Here is a 14,730-nt window from a genome sequence, read left to right as displayed (position 1 = left end):
CTGCTGCTGATACTTCCGCCGCGCCTCCCACAGGTGGTGCTGCTGGTGCGTCTGATATGTCGTTGAAGGAGACAGTCGTCGCTGCAAAGAGGGAGGCCGTGGAGGCAGCAAGGAAAGCGGAGGAAGCAGCAATTTCCCTAAAAGATGCACTGAGTAAAGCTGTGAAGGAGCAGAAGGCTGCCAAGAAGGCAACAGAGGACGCAATGGGTAGACTGAAGAAAGGCGCCAAGGAGGCAGCGGAGCTTGGGGGCCAGGCTTCGAAAAAAACGCTCGCTGCTGTAAAATCGTTGGAGCTGCTTGTAGTGCTTGCTGATAAGGCTGAGACGAACACTCAAGAAGCACCGGAAATTGCTAAATGGTCTGGATCGAATGCTACTAACGCAGTCTCAGAGACTGCAATAGCAGTCAAAAAGGCTACAGATGCAGTTTCGGCGGCCACAAATGCAGACGCTGAGGCTACCAAGGCAGTGTCGGACGCTGAGTCTCTCCTGAAAGAGGTGAAGACAGGGGAGAAGAACGTGAAGGCGGCCATGGACAAAGCTAAACAAGCGGTGGTGAGTATACCGAAAGGAGCGGATGATGTTGCGGCTGCGGTAGGGAAAGCTGAAGAAGAGGTTAAAAAAGCAAGTGCTGCTGCGGATGCGTACCTCAAGAAGCTGAACGATGCGAAGCAAACGGTAAAGGAACTTCTTAAAGCAACGACTGCAGCACTTAGTGCAGCACAGAAGGTGGATGAATTGGCCAAAACTGCTCAATCGAGTGTGAAGAAAGAGGGTGAAGGTGCTCAACACAAGGCACTCGAAAAAGCAGATCGTGATAAGTTAGATGCTGCCTTAAAGGGATTGACAACCAAGACAGAGGCGATATTTCCTACTTTTACGGAAACTGAAAACGAAGCCACAGAACCTGTGGCCCTCCTGCAGGCTGCAATGGAGCATGCGGAGGCTGCCGTTACGTCAGCTAAAGATGAAAAATCAGCAGCTGAAGCGGCGTTGCAGCAAGCCAATAAGGAGCTGGAAGCCGCTGAAAAGAAACAGAAGGAGAGTGAGAATCAAAAAGAGAAGTTTCTGGAGAGCGAAGTGAGTGAAAGAGACGAACCAAAAGGACTTATCGGTCCTCAGCAACCCGAAGCCACTGATGCCACTTCGTCACCTCCTGCTGGTGCGTCGTTGCCTAAGACTGATGGCGCTGCGGATGGCGAGAAGCTTCTTGCTCAGCACACAGATGGCAGCGACGTCCCCGCGTGGGTGCGTGCGCCGCTGATGCTGCTGCTGCTGGCCTGTGTGGCTGTGAGGTAAGACTTGTGTGTAGGTTCATAGGACGGCGATGCTCCCGCCGTAATTGCGTTGAGTGCTGAGGACTGCACTCCTGATTGTTAAGATTCTTCTGTTTTCGTTTCATTGCTGCCCCGTTGTGGGCGTAACGCCGACCCACTTGCCCCTGACGACACGCACTGTGGGAAGAGGAGGCGTGATTTCTTTTCGTTTCTTGCTTGGGCTTTGCTTTGCGCGCTGCTGTGCGCCGCCCACTAACTGTTTCTCCTGCTGGGGGATACTCTTTTTATCTTCGTGTGTGGTGCGTCCTTCGCTCCGCCCCTCCCGCCGTGTCTGCGCCACTCACACCGGGACACACATAAAGGGACGTGAGCACCAGCAGTACAATTGCGTCCACGTGCGCTGCTGCTGCCTCGTTGTTCCCTCTTTGTTTTGGGGCCTTGTGGGTGTAGACTCCAGCGGGGTGTGTGCGCCTCTTCCGCTGTCCAGATCTCTTTTCTCTAATGGGTTGCTTTGTATTTGGATTTTTCGTTTTTTTTGCTGTAGAATGCCAGTCTTGGTTTTGCTGTTCTGCTGCTACCTTTTTTACTCTCTTAGTTTTTTTTTACTTGATATGGCAATTCACTAGAGAGTTGCAATGAGTCTGAAGCTTATTATTTTCTGTGAGTAGTTCACGAATCTCTTGATGAAAACAGCAGTGTGTTGTGGAGTTGCGAGGAAGTCGTGCGCTGCATAACAACGTCGTCCAGCTGCTCGCAGGTTTCGAAGAGCTGTACGACTGTTATGTGTGCTGGGAACCCGGAGCCGCGCTACCACTGCCTGCCGCTGGGCAGCGTCAACTCGATGGGGCTGCCCAACCTGGGCTTCGACGTCTACCTGCGCTACGCCGCCGAGCTGCACGACTACGGCAGCAAGCCGCTGTTCCTCTCCATGTCTGGTCTCCCAGTGGAAGAGAACGTGGTGATGGTGCAGCGCCTCGCTCCTGTTGCGCGGGAGAGAAGCGTTGTGCTGGAGCTGAATCTTTCCTGCCCGAACGTCCCTGGCGGGCCGCAGGTGGCGTACGACTTTGCAGTGATGCGCTCATACCTCCAGGAAGTCTAAGCTGCGTACGGCCTGCCGTTCGGCGTCAAGATGCCGCCGTACTTCGATATTGCACACTTCGACATGGCCGCCGCTGTGCTGAACGATTTCCCCCTTGTTAAGTTTGTGACGTGCGTGAACAGCATTGGTAATGGCCTTGTGATCGATGCCGAGAGTGAGACCGTTGTCATTAAGCCGAAGCAAGGGTTCGGCGGCATTGGTGGCAAGTACATATTGCCTACCGCCCTTGCCAACGTGAATGCTTTCTACCGCCGCTGCCCGGACAAGTTGGTGTTCGGCTGCGGTGGTGTATACAGTGGCGAGGATGCCTTTCTTCACGTCCTTGCTGGGGCGTCGATGGTGCAGGTGGGGACAGCACTGCATGAAGAGGGCCCTGGCATCTTTGCGCGCCTCTGCACGGAGCTGCAGGACATCATGGCGAAGAAGGGATACAAGACGCTGGATGAGTTCCGTGGACGTGTCAAGACGATTGAGTGAAGGAGTAGGGAGCATGTCTGTGTGACTGTGTGTGACAAAAGGTAAGGTGATGAATCAGTGATAGGGCTTTGAAGCAGTCTTTTAGTAACGTCCGCCGCTTCTGCTGCTGTTGATCGCGGCTGCAAGTGGGAGGTGTGTGTCTGAGCGTATAAATTCGTAATTGCCACTGATATATGGGGAGAAAACATGTGTGATGCTAAACATAGGGAGTGGCCGTGAACCTTCGATTGCCGTTCTCCAGTAGCTGCTGCTATACTGCCACTCCGTTTCTTTCTCCCCATTCTCTCTCACTCTCTCACACACACAGTTGCTGCAGGAGATTCCTTACCACGCACAATGCGCCGCTTAGCAACCGCACTGAACGACTCCCGCCGACTGCTCCGCTTCGTGGCATCGGCCGCCGTCATGCGCAACGTTCCGCTCGCAAAGTCATCCGCGAAGTTGGGCACGGCCGTCACGAAGGAGGAGGTGGCGCAGGCGTTCAAAGTCCCTGCTCCCATCCTCGACAAGACCTGCAGGCCGGCGGAGATTCTGTTTGCGGAGGTTGACCTCGCGCGCGCCCGCTTCGCCCCACTCATCGCAACACTCGACGCGGAGGAGGACATTACGAAGGTCACGGCGGAGGTGAAGGCGGCGAAGTGCGGCAGCGGAGACGCTGCTGCTGCTCTTCAGCCCGTCGCTGGTGCGAAGGAGAAGTTCAAGACCACCGCGTGGACGAGCGTACGGCAGCTTTTGACGTTCTATGAGGAGACGCTGCTGCCGGCGCGTGTGAAGTACGCGGAGTACAAGGTGCACGAGCTGAACAACTTCCACATCAAGGACGACCTCAAGCGTGGTCTCTCCGCCTTCAAGCAGGACTACCTCGACAAGCAGAAGACAGAGCTCGTGAAGGTGCAGCAGAAGATGCAGGAGTGCCAGGAGTTCATCAAGGCCATCGGCAAGTCCGCGTTCGACACGCTCATCTTCAACGACATAGCAAACATTTTGCGCATCTGCGGCGAGCGCAACCCGCACGCCCACCGCATGGCGATGCAGGTGCTGGAGGACATGAACCTCCTCGGCGTCCCCTTCAACGACGCGACGGCGAAGCTGCTGCACGCAATTGTCTTCAACGACGGCCCCATCGACGACTCGGCGCTGATGTTCACGCTGCTGGAGTACCCCGAGCGCGGCGAGGTGAGCGTCAGCCGCGAGGCGGTGGAGAAGATCGCGGACGCAACGCTGCGCATCATCAGCGGCCGCCACCAGACGCCGCTGGACGACGGGCGGATGTTGCGGCAGAGCGACACGCACCCGTGCCTGCAGCGCTCTGCCGAGTGAGCGGCGGCTCGAGGCAGACGCAGACACACGCACACCCACGCTAACGGATGCATGCGTCGCGTGCGTGCTGTGCGTTCGTGCCGAATATTGGCTGAAGGAAAAGGAGGATGAAAAAAGAGAAAAGAAGATCTGTGAAGTTGTGGGCGCAGGGGATGTGGGAGAGAAAGAACAAATAGCAACAGCACCAAGTTTGACGGGAACTCACCTTCCTGCACACACCGAGGAGGCGAGGTAGCGTATTAGGGATATGAAGCGTCTGTTTTTTTGTAGTTGTTTTTTTTTTCCCGTTGGTTATTTGCATGGGCCCACGTGGTGGAGCGGCCCCCATTGCGTGGCGGAGGGCAGCGGTGACGTGCGGCGCCTCGATGAGTGTAGCGCTGTGGATTTTCTTTCTCTGTCAATCCAAGGCGAACAGCAAGGCGTGGGGGTGGCCTCCCTATACACAACTGATACTGACCCACCCACATACACGTGCGTGCGTGTGTGTGTGTGTGTGTGTCTGCGGATAGCCCCCGCATGTATTTTTCCCCAACTGATTCTATCCTTCCTGTAAGTTTTGGTCGCGTGCAAGGGATTATTTCCGGCGCAACTACGCAGAACCCTTTTTGTACACCAGGCACACAGACACCCACACAAAGCTGAATAGAACAAGATGGAGTTTGATTTCCCGCAGTTTGTGCGTGCGTCGGACAACACTGCTCCGCCGGCGTCGCCGCAGAAGTCCCTCTGGCAGATGGTGATGGAGGCGGGGCCAAACGACGTGCTGCCGGAGCGTGTGGTCCCACGGCGTGCGGCGGCTCACCGAATCGCAGGCTATGACAGCGACAACAGCGAAGGCAGCAACAGGGGAGGCGGCCGTCATAACGACGAGAATGTGTCCGCAAAAGACGGCACAGCTGCTGCCGCACTCACCTCGCGCAGCTCGTGGACGCCCACGCCTTACATGCTTCAGCACCTCATGTCCTCTGGCTTTGTGTCACAGTTCTGCGTGCTGAATGGAATTGAGTGCACTGCACGGTTGCCGCCACCACCGTGCATGCGTCTAAAGGACTTGCAGCTTCCACCGTTTGTCCTCGCACGCCTTCAACGCCAGCTTCTGCGGCCCCGCGCATCGAGAAGGCCAAACTTGCAGGAGCTACGGGAAGCTGTCTTTGGCGGAGCAGTGGCTGCAGAAGCTGACGGCTCTGTGAATGCTGTTTCTGCCGCAGTGGAGGCGGATGGAGAGGAGCTGGTGCTGACGGCACTGCAGCAACTCACACTGACGTCAATGCTGCTGGGCCACCACACCGTCAGTATCGGTCCAAGAGCCACCGGAAAGAAGACAGCAGGGTGGCTGGCCACGGCGGCCGCGACGCTGGCACGTGGTAGCCACAATTCGGAAAATGAAGATGGACCTAGCGAGGATGTGATGAACCGTGAGGCTGGCGAGGCGCAAATGATGCAACCGCGTGCGATGATTCTTGTGAACAGCTTCAGCGAAGTTCAGCAGTGCAACCGCTGGCTTCAGGCTGTCTTCACGGCGGATGCGTTTTCGCCCGTTACATTTCGTCGTGGCGAAGCCGAGCTTGTCGCGTTGCCGGTGATGCACGAGGAGCGCTTCGGCCGCTACGCGGGCGCTGGTCAACAAGCGGCAGTGGCGCCACAACAGCTAACAGCAGCAGTAACAGCAGCGACGCCACCACCCCCACAACCGCCGCAGAGGGCAGAGGTGGATCAGACACGCCAACACCGGCACGTGTCCCGTGGGCGGAGCCGCGAGGCGTCGCATCGTCACCGCCATCACCATCGCAGCGAATCACCGACGTCGCACAAGCGGGAGAAGCGACGACGTCATCGCAGCGATTCGAATCACTCCAGAAAGCGCCGCCACCGACGGAGTCATAGCCGCAGCCATCACCGCGATGAGCGGAGACGTAGTCGCAGGAGTTCGCGGCGGCGCAGTCACCACAGCAGTAGCAGAAAGAGGAGGCGGAGCAGCAGCAGCAGGACACTGCACCGCCACCACCACCGAAGGCGCCGCGATGAACAGCAAGCAAGAGTTGAACGGCACGACAATTCCGACACTCAACAGGTGCCGGACATCCCTACCATGAGTGTACCTTCAACAGCAGTGCCTCCGCCAGTTGTTTACAATCCCGTCGCGGTACATGCGCCCCATAAAGAGATCCCGAAATTCTTGCAGCAGCGTGTGCCTATCCTTATTACGACACACCAGTCGATTGCAGAGGCTCTGGAGAAGGTGCGTGGCCAGGCCGAAGTACTGCCACTGGAGTGCGTCCGTGTTGTGTGTGTCAGCGACGCTGACCGCGTGGCGCAGCCCACTTCGCAGGTTGCTGTTGACGCGTCGTGGTGGATTTCCGTCTCCAATGCAGTCGATGTAGAGTGCCAGTACATCGTGTCGGCCTCGCGAATGTACGATGAGGTGGAGGGATGGCTGCGCAACACACTGCTGCGCGACACACCCGATGTGGTGAACAGCTACCGACAACGCGACGATACCGTGTGGTGTGGCGTGCAGCACTTGGCCGAGGTGGTGGCTGTAGAGGGGATGGAGGAACGGAATGCGCAGCCGATGTTTGAGCGCGTCGAGGCAGTCAAGGTGGATCGTCTCATTCAAATTGTTGCGCAGCACTTCCGCTCGTCCGACGCATCTGACGTGGCGGATCCCTCCTTTTCTTCTTCCGCTGCTCCTGGGTCTGCTGTTGGTTCGTTGCCACCGTCAGTGGGACAAGTGGCCATTGTGGTGGCGTCCCGCAGGGAGCAGGAGGCGGTGCTGCCGCAGCTGCTGGCCGGCCTGCAGCGCCGTGCCGCGCAGGTGCGTGCCACGTGCGACATGCACGATTTTCAGCGCGGCAACGCCGACGTGTTGGTGACGTACGACTGGGCGTTGTGCACCAGCGCCGCATCAGCCGGGGTATCGGCACACGACGCGTCGAGGCGGCGTGTGGAGGTGATTGTCAACTACGCCTTCCCGCGAATGCTGCTCGCGCCGGGGAAGGAGGAGAGCCTGCTGGAGTGCCTCACGATACGCACCCGCACGCTCCTCCACGGCGCTGCCGCAGCCGACGCTTGCACGAAGGACGTCGAGGAGGAGGACGCCGCGCAGGGCGAAGGCGTCAGTGCGTTCTTTGCGGCAGCGTCACGCACAGCTAGGGCGCAGCCGACGGTGTGGACACTGCTGACGGAGCGGCAGATGCACGGCCGACCAGGAAAGCTGCTCATGTCCCGCGCACATGCGCTACTGTCGCAGTGATTAATAAATCGAGGGGAAAAAAAACCTGAACAAATGTTTCCGCGTAGAGGAATGAAGTGCATGCGTATGCGAATGTGTCTTTGTCCCCCAGAAGGTAGCAGCAGCAGTGGAGGTGTAATGAAGCTGGGAAGACAGCTCACCTCTCTCTCTCGGCGATGGGAGAGGCGGATAATGTGGAGACGATAACAGTGTGCTTGATTTGTCCTTGTGTCTGGGGCCGAACGCTTGTTGTGATTGCGCATGCCGCTGCTCCCGCTTCTTGCCGCTCTGCACTAGGAAGAGGCGTCCACACACGCACCGCAGGACTTAGTTACGCACATAGCGTCACGTATGCTCACACGGAGTGTGTGGCTGCGCTCTGCGCACAAGATGGAGGTGCCGGCTTCGGTGCGGCAGCTGTTCCAGTGGTACCCTCGCAAAGGCGGCGAGTTCCTCGGTGACATGCTGGCCGGCCACAACGTCTTCATCGCCGACATCCCGCGCAAGTTCAACGCACAGCATGCGCGCCACTTCTCCCTCGTCGAGTCGCTCTGCATCACACCACTCTTCACGCTGTCGATGGTGCACTACTTCTCCAGCTTCTTCCTCTACCCGGCGCAGCGGAAGGTGATACCGGTGCTCATGACAGAGCTCACCCAGAAGACGGAGACAATGCAGCAGTGGCTGGACGTCATGGCGAAGAAGTCGCCTGCGGATGCGATTGCGTGGCGTGCGGCAATGGCGCTGACACAAGTTGTGCTCTTCCCTGTGTGGCTGCTGCTGTCCTCCTTCGCCCCGCAGCTGATGCACGCCATGCTGGAGCGCACAAATCACATCACGTACCAGAAGTGTGCGTGCATAAACCAAGAGGCGCCGCCGTTCGTGGAGGCCGCCATGACGCAGGCACGTGAGGCGGAGGCGTTCCACAGCCAGCAGCTGAGCATCCCCACGGATTACTGCGCCGCCCTTCTCATTGTTCTGTTGGTGTTGTACTTGACGTCGTAGGGCAGACGCTGGTGTGAGTTTGTGTGCTCGCGCTTATTGGTGCTTGAATACACCTCTAGGAGAGGGGTGCGTATGTGTGTGAGAAGATGAGACGAAAATAACATTTCCCTTTTGGGTTTCACTGCTACTCTTGGTGGGGCCGTGAGTCTTTCACAGGCATTGCCTCCCACACTCTGCCTGGTGGCCGCTGCCGATAGGCAGGCAGCAAGCGGCAATGCGTCACCGCGAATGAGAAGAATACGGGCAGGGTGGTAGATCGTAGGCTTTTGTTTTGTGGTTTCTCCGCGTCACGCAGTTTAAAGAAGTGGGGTCTCACCTCGAGCTGGGCGCTGTGCTTCACGGCACCTTTGAGAATCAACCACTGGATTTGCAGTGCCGGAGAGGGGTCGGTCATATGCGCATGGGTACTCACGATAATGAAGTTGAAACATCTGCCAGCACTCACTGGAGGTGCTCTTGAGGCTCTGCGCGGGGTATTTATTTCACTTGGGGTCATGGGATTCCTCATTGTAGTAGCAGTAGCTGTTTCTGCCATCAGACGGAGGCAGAATATCCACCACGGTTTAAAATTATGGTACTGATGCGTGAAGTACGGTTTTATCACTCTTTTTATGCTATTGACATTTAGAGGTCTTTATTTCTGTCGTGGTGCACGCTCCGTATTTGAACACCTCGGCTCCCTTGTTGTGGTTCATTTGGAGGCAATATTACTCTGTCTTTGATGCCATCGTTGCCGGCTTGTGTAGCGGCCTTCTCTCCTATGCTCTTTCCGATCCTTTGCTTCATCTCTAGGCCAGAGGAAAGTTGGAGCCGTGGGACAGCCATAGTGTTGAGCGGGATAGACGCACCCATATACGGAGAGAGGGAGAGAGAAGTCTGCCGATGCCTCCAAAACAGCAGGCGAAGAAGCAGCGGGTGCGTGTCACCAACAAGGCGCTCGAGGCGCGGCAGTTCTCCACCGTGCGGCTGCCGAGGAAGAGCGAAGTGCACGCGCCGCAGGTGGACGTTGCGCGCATCTACGAGGACCGCGCCCAACGCGGCAGCGGCAGCGGCAGCGGCCCCAAGGACCCCAGCAGCGGCAGCGGGAATAATGCAGCCGACACAGGGCAGACGTCCTCGCTGGCGTTCGATCCCATCCCGAAGGACCCGATGTTTGTTGTTGTGGCGAAGAGCAAGTACTGGCCGCCGCCGCCGCTGGCGGAGTTGCAGGCCAGCAGCGGGGTGCCCGTCAGCGACGGCTTCGACACGTACGACCGCCGCGAGGATGACAAGCAGGCGCGGAAGGAGCACACAAAAATGGTGCGCGGGGAACTCAACCACCCGCGTGGAAAGCCGCGGCAGAACACACTCGTGAAGCTCGACGACAGCGACGAGGAGGGGAAGGGTGAAGGGACGCAGGATTCCGATTAGCGGTCTTGGGCGTTGGGGGCACTGAGGCTGTAGGTGGGCAGGTGGAAGGGTGCGGGCGCTCTAGACATTCTCTCATGCGGGGCGTGGCGGACTGCTGGCGGCGTGCCAGGCGGCAGCAGCAGCAGCGCTGCTATTGTTGTTGCTGCTATTGCTGCTGCAGGCTGTGTAATCATTCTGACTTGTAACGAGTAAGCAGAGGCAGAGAGAGAAGGGGCATGGTATTGCTGCGGCGGGAGGGGATGTGCATTGCCTCTAGTCCTGCGGCTGAAGAGTTTACATGGCTGTTGCCACTTCACTCTTTCTCTTTCTCTCTCTCTGTTAAATACATCAACGCAGCGAAGTAAAAAGAAAAAGACATGCGATGCTGCCGAGTGCGTCGCGGAACCGATCCGGCGTGGCGTCCCTGCTGCAGCGCAGCGCGCAGTACCTCAGCGGCCTGCTGCACAGCGTGACGCACGCACCGCCAGCGTCATGCCCGTCGTCGCTGGGATTCGGCCTCCCTTCCCTTGTGGGCAAAGACACATGTGGCCGTGAGGGTGGGCGCCAGCAGCGGCAGCTCGTGGCGTCACTTCGCAGCATTGCGGCAGCGCACTGCCAGCTCGACGCGAAGTGGAACGTGGCGGAGTTGCAGGCGTCGCTGCTTGCTGCGCTGTTCCCGAAGCCGCACCGCAACAACAGCGTCACACACGTTATGGAGAGCCACGCGCTCGCCGCCCTCGAGAAGGACGTAAGCGACAGTGTTGCGGCACTCCTGCACCTGCCGCCGCGCTTCTACTGGGCGCCGCAGCTGGGAGTAAGGGCAGACGAGAAAATACCGGGGCTGGCGGATCCACCCTTGCCACACTCACGCCACTCACCATTCGTGCCAGCGGCCTCTTACACGCACACATCCACTGTGAGGGCCACTGGCAGCCACGGCGACAGCGGTGGTGGTGGGCTGCTGCACAGCACGTCGCTGGAGAGTTTGATTGTGCTGCTCACGACTGCTCGAGCGCAGGCCCACGCACGCTACCTCAGTGCACACTTCTCCAGCCCAGAGGACGAGGCTCGCCTGACGCAGCAGCTGGTGCTGTACTGCAGTGACCAATGCCAGCCGCTTCTGAGGAAGGCGGCGCGCTGTGTGGGCATTCATCACATTCGGACACTCCAAACGGTGTACTCACCGCTGGCGCACAACTACCCGATGCAGGTGGACATGCTGAAGGCGGCACTCGCGGAGGATGTTGCGCAGGGCCTCTACCCGCTGCTGGTGTGTGGGGTGTTTGGGTCCCGCACCACTGGCGCGGTTGATCCGCTCGACCAGCTTGCAGAACTGTGCCGCAGGGTGAAGGTGTGGTTCCACATTGACGCAAGCCACTCTGGCTTGGCGCTTGTGGCTTCCGCTAATGCCCACTCTGTGCAGCAACAGCAGCGGGAAACTGAACCGGGCGCACAGTCTGCAGCGATGGGAGAGTGGAATGCGGCGGCAGAGGCGGCGTGGCAGCAGCACGCATCAGCCTTCCGCAGAGCTGCGGCTACTGCGGATTCCATTCACGTTGGTGTTTCGACGTCATTTTTGCCAACACTTTCCGCCGTGTCGCCTGCGTCGCTGCTGTACGTGGCGGACGTGGCGAAGGTCGGTGTGGCGCTGCAGCGCATGCACAGCGAGGACGAGACGGGGGCAAACGGGTGGTGCACGCCCGCTGCGACGGATGTGTCGCGGCTTCGACTGGAGAATCCAGAGATGCGGTCGCGCGATATTATCACGCTTGCGCTCACGCTCATGCAGCGCAGGGAGGATGGCTGCATCCGACACGCTGTGCGGGAGCACCAGGCTGCCCTGCGCTACTTGGAGCAGCGGCTGCGTGCGGACGGCCGCTTTGACTGCGCGGTGCATGCCTCCTGCTTCGGCATGGTGCTGCTGCGCTGGCTCACCCTCGCCGATGAGGAGACGGCGGCACTGATGCGGCGCTGCAGCAACATTCTTGCGGCACGCCACGCAGCGAGCGACGATGAAGGGGGCCGACGCCCGCCCCGTGTGTCGCTTGGGCTCACGCGAATACAGCGGCGATTGCACATTTGTGTGAGTCTTTCTCCTTCTACCGCTGCTGATGGTGACGATACGGACGATAGTGGCGAGTGCTTGAGCCGGCACGACGTGGATTTCTTTGTGGATGTGCTGAGGGAGGCCGCAGCTGGAGTGAGTGGTGCCACCGACACGCTGCCGTCGTGACGCGGTATCTCTGGGGGTTACGTAACTCAGATCTGTGAATGCGCTGTGCGAAGCGTGGAGTGTTACGTAGACCACAGAGGAGACATGGAGAGAAGTAGAAGGAAAAGTATCGGATGTTCTCTATTGAGTTGGTGTGCTTTGTACTGTCTGCTTCCCTATCTGCCTTTCTCCACTACTCTTCGTTGCGCGGTACCTCTCGTGGACGCGGTCCTGCACACCGCCCCAGCGAGTGGTTGGGCCGGGGAAGTGAGATAGATCAGCGCACCGATGGGCAGACTCGTGCCGCGCGCCTGGACCGCGCATGCGCCGCAGTCCCTCCTGCAGTGTTTGCCGCACGACCATGCTGCTGCTGCTGCTGCTACTGGCCGTTGCTGGCGCAGGGCGCCGCTGCTGCTCGCCTGCCGCCGCTCGACGGGACCGTTACTGCAGCAGCGGCGAGGTGGGTTTAACAAATTCGACGCCGTCAGCTTCGCCGGCCGCTCGCGGAACGTCGCGAACGCCTTCAACCCACTGGAGATGAATTTGTTCGACGACCCGATGGGTGGCCTCACCGCCGGCCCCGCGGAGGAGCTGTCGACGACGGAGATTGAGAACCAGGTGCGGCTGAACGTCTCCTCTTACCCTCGCTCGCTCTTCTACCTGCTGTACACGCCCTTTGTCGACGTCGTCGCGGTGGTGCTCGAGCGCGGCCTCGTGCCTGACGCGGCGTGCGCGGGCGAAGTGATGTGCCGCTGGTTCACCGACGGCCCAGCGACGCTGCAGAACNTCGTGCCTGACGCGGCGTGCGCGGGCGAAGTGATGTGCCGCTGGTTCACCGACGGCCCAGCGACGCTGCAGAACCCGTCGTGTGTGGTGGAGGCGATGGGTGCCGCGACGTGGCGGAAGCTGTGCGACGGCCTCGACGCCTTCTACGCGGATGTGGAGCCGGTGATGCCGCTGACGGCGGCAGTGCGCAGGCACCGGCTGCCGGAGGAGCTGCTGGTGCCGTTCCTACGCCAGCTGGCGATGGACCTGCTGGTGCCGACGCGCAAGCGGGCGGTGTTGGAGATACTCCCGGGCCTCATCCTCGGCCTCGCCAACGGGCGTGCCCCCGCTGCCTTGTGCTTTCCAGCCGACAGCCAGCGTGAGCGGGCAATTGCGGCGGCGGATCTCTTCCTCGCCGCGGGGCAGGAGACGGGCAACACGGACCTCGCGTACTTGGGCATTCAGCTCCTCCGCGCGAATGACATTCCCGTGCCGTTTCTGCGGCAGAAACAACTGACAAATGTTTTTTCAGCCGCTACACGCATTCAGACGGACTGGCAGATGCGCGTCANCGCGAATGACATTCCCGTGCCGTTTCTGCGGCAGAAACAACTGACAAATGTTTTTTCAGCCGCTACACGCATTCAGACGGACTGGCAGATGCGCGTCAGCGGTCAGCTGGTGGAGGTGCTGCCCAAGTGGATGGATTACTACAAGAAGGTCCATCACGACAATGTGCTGGCAATGAAGCGGCTCAACGAAGTAGCAGCGGCAGCAGCGGAAGGGGAGAACACGACGGTGAAATCCGCAGCTGTCGTGGCGCAGTCACGTGAGTCGGGAGAATGCCGCCGTGACGGTACGACGGGCGGCACAACCGCCACTGTTGTCAATAGCAACCGCAGCAGCGGCAGTTACGACGACGACGACGACGACGACGGTGTGCACGATTACTTCACAAGCCACCGCACCGAGAAGGCGGCCCGCCTCTCGGATCTTGAGAGCCGCATCGTGGAGTGCGTGCGGAAGAGAGAGGTGGAGTGGCGTGACGACGACAACCAACTCTACTCCCGCTTCAGGCGGAGGAGGCTGTCCTCCTTGGAGGAGACAGACACACATGAAATAGAGAAGGTGAAGCAGCAAGAAGACGTTGGGAAAGCGGAGGAGACCAAAGCGAAACAGAGGGTGAGGCAGACACGTAAGAAGGCGGTGACGCCTGAGGAAAGTGAGAGGGATGCTAGTGCCGACGCTCCAGTTGCAGCTGGAGACACCACGAAAAGTCTGCCTGCCGATGAGGGCAGCGAGGCGCCGAAGAAGGCGAAGGGGCGCCGTGGGAGGAAAGCAAAGACGCCTGCGCAGGCGTGGCTTGAGGAAAACAACGACAACGACAGCAGCGACAAAGGTGCTGTTGAGACCTTTCCTGCAGCAGATCGTAGCACCTGTGAGGGCACCGGCGAGAGCGTCGACCAGGAAAAAAGCGGCGCGCAGAAAGCCAGAGGGACGCCGCACGGTGTTGGCTCGTTGCTGAGCTTCTGATGGTGTGCTGCTGCTTGATCACATTGACGTTATGCTGTGTGTGTGTCTGTGTGTGTGTGGGCCTTGCGGCCTGGAGCGGTAAATTGCGCCATATCCACTGTGTTTCTGTTGGGATGAAGGGCGGAGCACACACGATGCGATTTGGCCGTGCTCCGTTTGACACACAAGCAGTGAGACTATCTTCTCTCCCTCTCTTTCTCCGTCTATCTGTTCCTCTCCTTTCTCTCTACCGACTGTTCTGCTTCGGGGAGCTTGCTTGTAGGCGAGACAGGCGTATTTTTTTTTTTTTTCGTGCCTTCTGGTTTTGTACGGTGTTAGGTGTGTGCGTGTGTGTTGGGCGAGAAGATGGGTGTCTTGGGGCTGCGCAAGTTCATCGACGGGTCCGCCTGCACGAAGTTTCTTCCTGCCGACGCGGAGGAGGC

The 14,730-nt window shown here is 59.1% G+C and overlaps 9 protein-coding genes across 9 annotated transcripts; all 9 read left to right on the top strand.

Moving 5' to 3' along the window:
• Positions 1-56: 56 nt before the first annotated feature.
• DQ04_02981080 (hypothetical protein) lies at positions 57-1,298 on the top strand (the record flags this gene model as incomplete). The annotated part of the gene is made up of 1 exon (XM_009312397.1): positions 57-1,298. One exon carries the CDS (start codon positions 57-59, stop codon positions 1,296-1,298), a length of 1,242 nt encoding a protein of 413 aa, XP_009310672.1.
• Positions 1,299-2,057: 759 nt separating this feature from the next.
• On the top strand, positions 2,058-2,375 carry DQ04_02981070 (dihydroorotate dehydrogenase; the record flags this gene model as incomplete). Its single annotated transcript, XM_009312396.1, has 1 exon — positions 2,058-2,375. One exon carries the CDS (start codon positions 2,058-2,060, stop codon positions 2,373-2,375), a length of 318 nt encoding a protein of 105 aa, XP_009310671.1.
• Positions 2,376-2,405: 30 nt separating this feature from the next.
• Positions 2,406-2,852, top strand: DQ04_02981060 (dihydroorotate dehydrogenase; the record flags this gene model as incomplete). Its single annotated transcript, XM_009312395.1, has 1 exon — positions 2,406-2,852. The coding sequence occupies one exon, from the start codon at positions 2,406-2,408 to the stop codon at positions 2,850-2,852; it is 447 nt and encodes a 148-aa protein (XP_009310670.1).
• Positions 2,853-3,188: 336 nt separating this feature from the next.
• Positions 3,189-4,172, top strand: DQ04_02981050 (hypothetical protein; the record flags this gene model as incomplete). The annotated part of the gene is made up of 1 exon (XM_009312394.1): positions 3,189-4,172. The coding sequence occupies one exon, from the start codon at positions 3,189-3,191 to the stop codon at positions 4,170-4,172; it is 984 nt and encodes a 327-aa protein (XP_009310669.1).
• Positions 4,173-4,824: 652 nt separating this feature from the next.
• DQ04_02981040 (hypothetical protein) lies at positions 4,825-7,425 on the top strand (the record flags this gene model as incomplete). The annotated part of the gene is made up of 1 exon (XM_009312393.1): positions 4,825-7,425. The coding sequence occupies one exon, from the start codon at positions 4,825-4,827 to the stop codon at positions 7,423-7,425; it is 2,601 nt and encodes an 866-aa protein (XP_009310668.1).
• A 330-nt stretch (positions 7,426-7,755) lies between these two features.
• Positions 7,756-8,409, top strand: DQ04_02981030 (hypothetical protein; the record flags this gene model as incomplete). The annotated part of the gene is made up of 1 exon (XM_009312392.1): positions 7,756-8,409. The coding sequence occupies one exon, from the start codon at positions 7,756-7,758 to the stop codon at positions 8,407-8,409; it is 654 nt and encodes a 217-aa protein (XP_009310667.1).
• An 882-nt stretch (positions 8,410-9,291) lies between these two features.
• On the top strand, positions 9,292-9,819 carry DQ04_02981020 (hypothetical protein; the record flags this gene model as incomplete). Its single annotated transcript, XM_009312391.1, has 1 exon — positions 9,292-9,819. One exon carries the CDS (start codon positions 9,292-9,294, stop codon positions 9,817-9,819), a length of 528 nt encoding a protein of 175 aa, XP_009310666.1.
• Positions 9,820-10,180: 361 nt separating this feature from the next.
• DQ04_02981010 (tyrosine decarboxylase) lies at positions 10,181-12,031 on the top strand (the record flags this gene model as incomplete). The annotated part of the gene is made up of 1 exon (XM_009312390.1): positions 10,181-12,031. One exon carries the CDS (start codon positions 10,181-10,183, stop codon positions 12,029-12,031), a length of 1,851 nt encoding a protein of 616 aa, XP_009310665.1.
• A 267-nt stretch (positions 12,032-12,298) lies between these two features.
• On the top strand, positions 12,299-14,308 carry DQ04_02981000 (hypothetical protein; the record flags this gene model as incomplete). Its single annotated transcript, XM_009312389.1, has 1 exon — positions 12,299-14,308. One exon carries the CDS (start codon positions 12,299-12,301, stop codon positions 14,306-14,308), a length of 2,010 nt encoding a protein of 669 aa, XP_009310664.1.
• Between the last annotated feature and the right edge of the window lie 422 nt (positions 14,309-14,730).

Source organism: Trypanosoma grayi (assembly GCF_000691245.1).
Source record: "Trypanosoma grayi strain ANR4 Tgr_298_V1, whole genome shotgun sequence".
In the NCBI taxonomy this organism is placed as follows: Eukaryota; Euglenozoa; class Kinetoplastea; order Trypanosomatida; family Trypanosomatidae; genus Trypanosoma; species Trypanosoma grayi.
The sequence above is the reverse complement of the archived record's forward strand: the minus strand, read 5'-3'. Positions and strand labels throughout refer to the sequence as shown.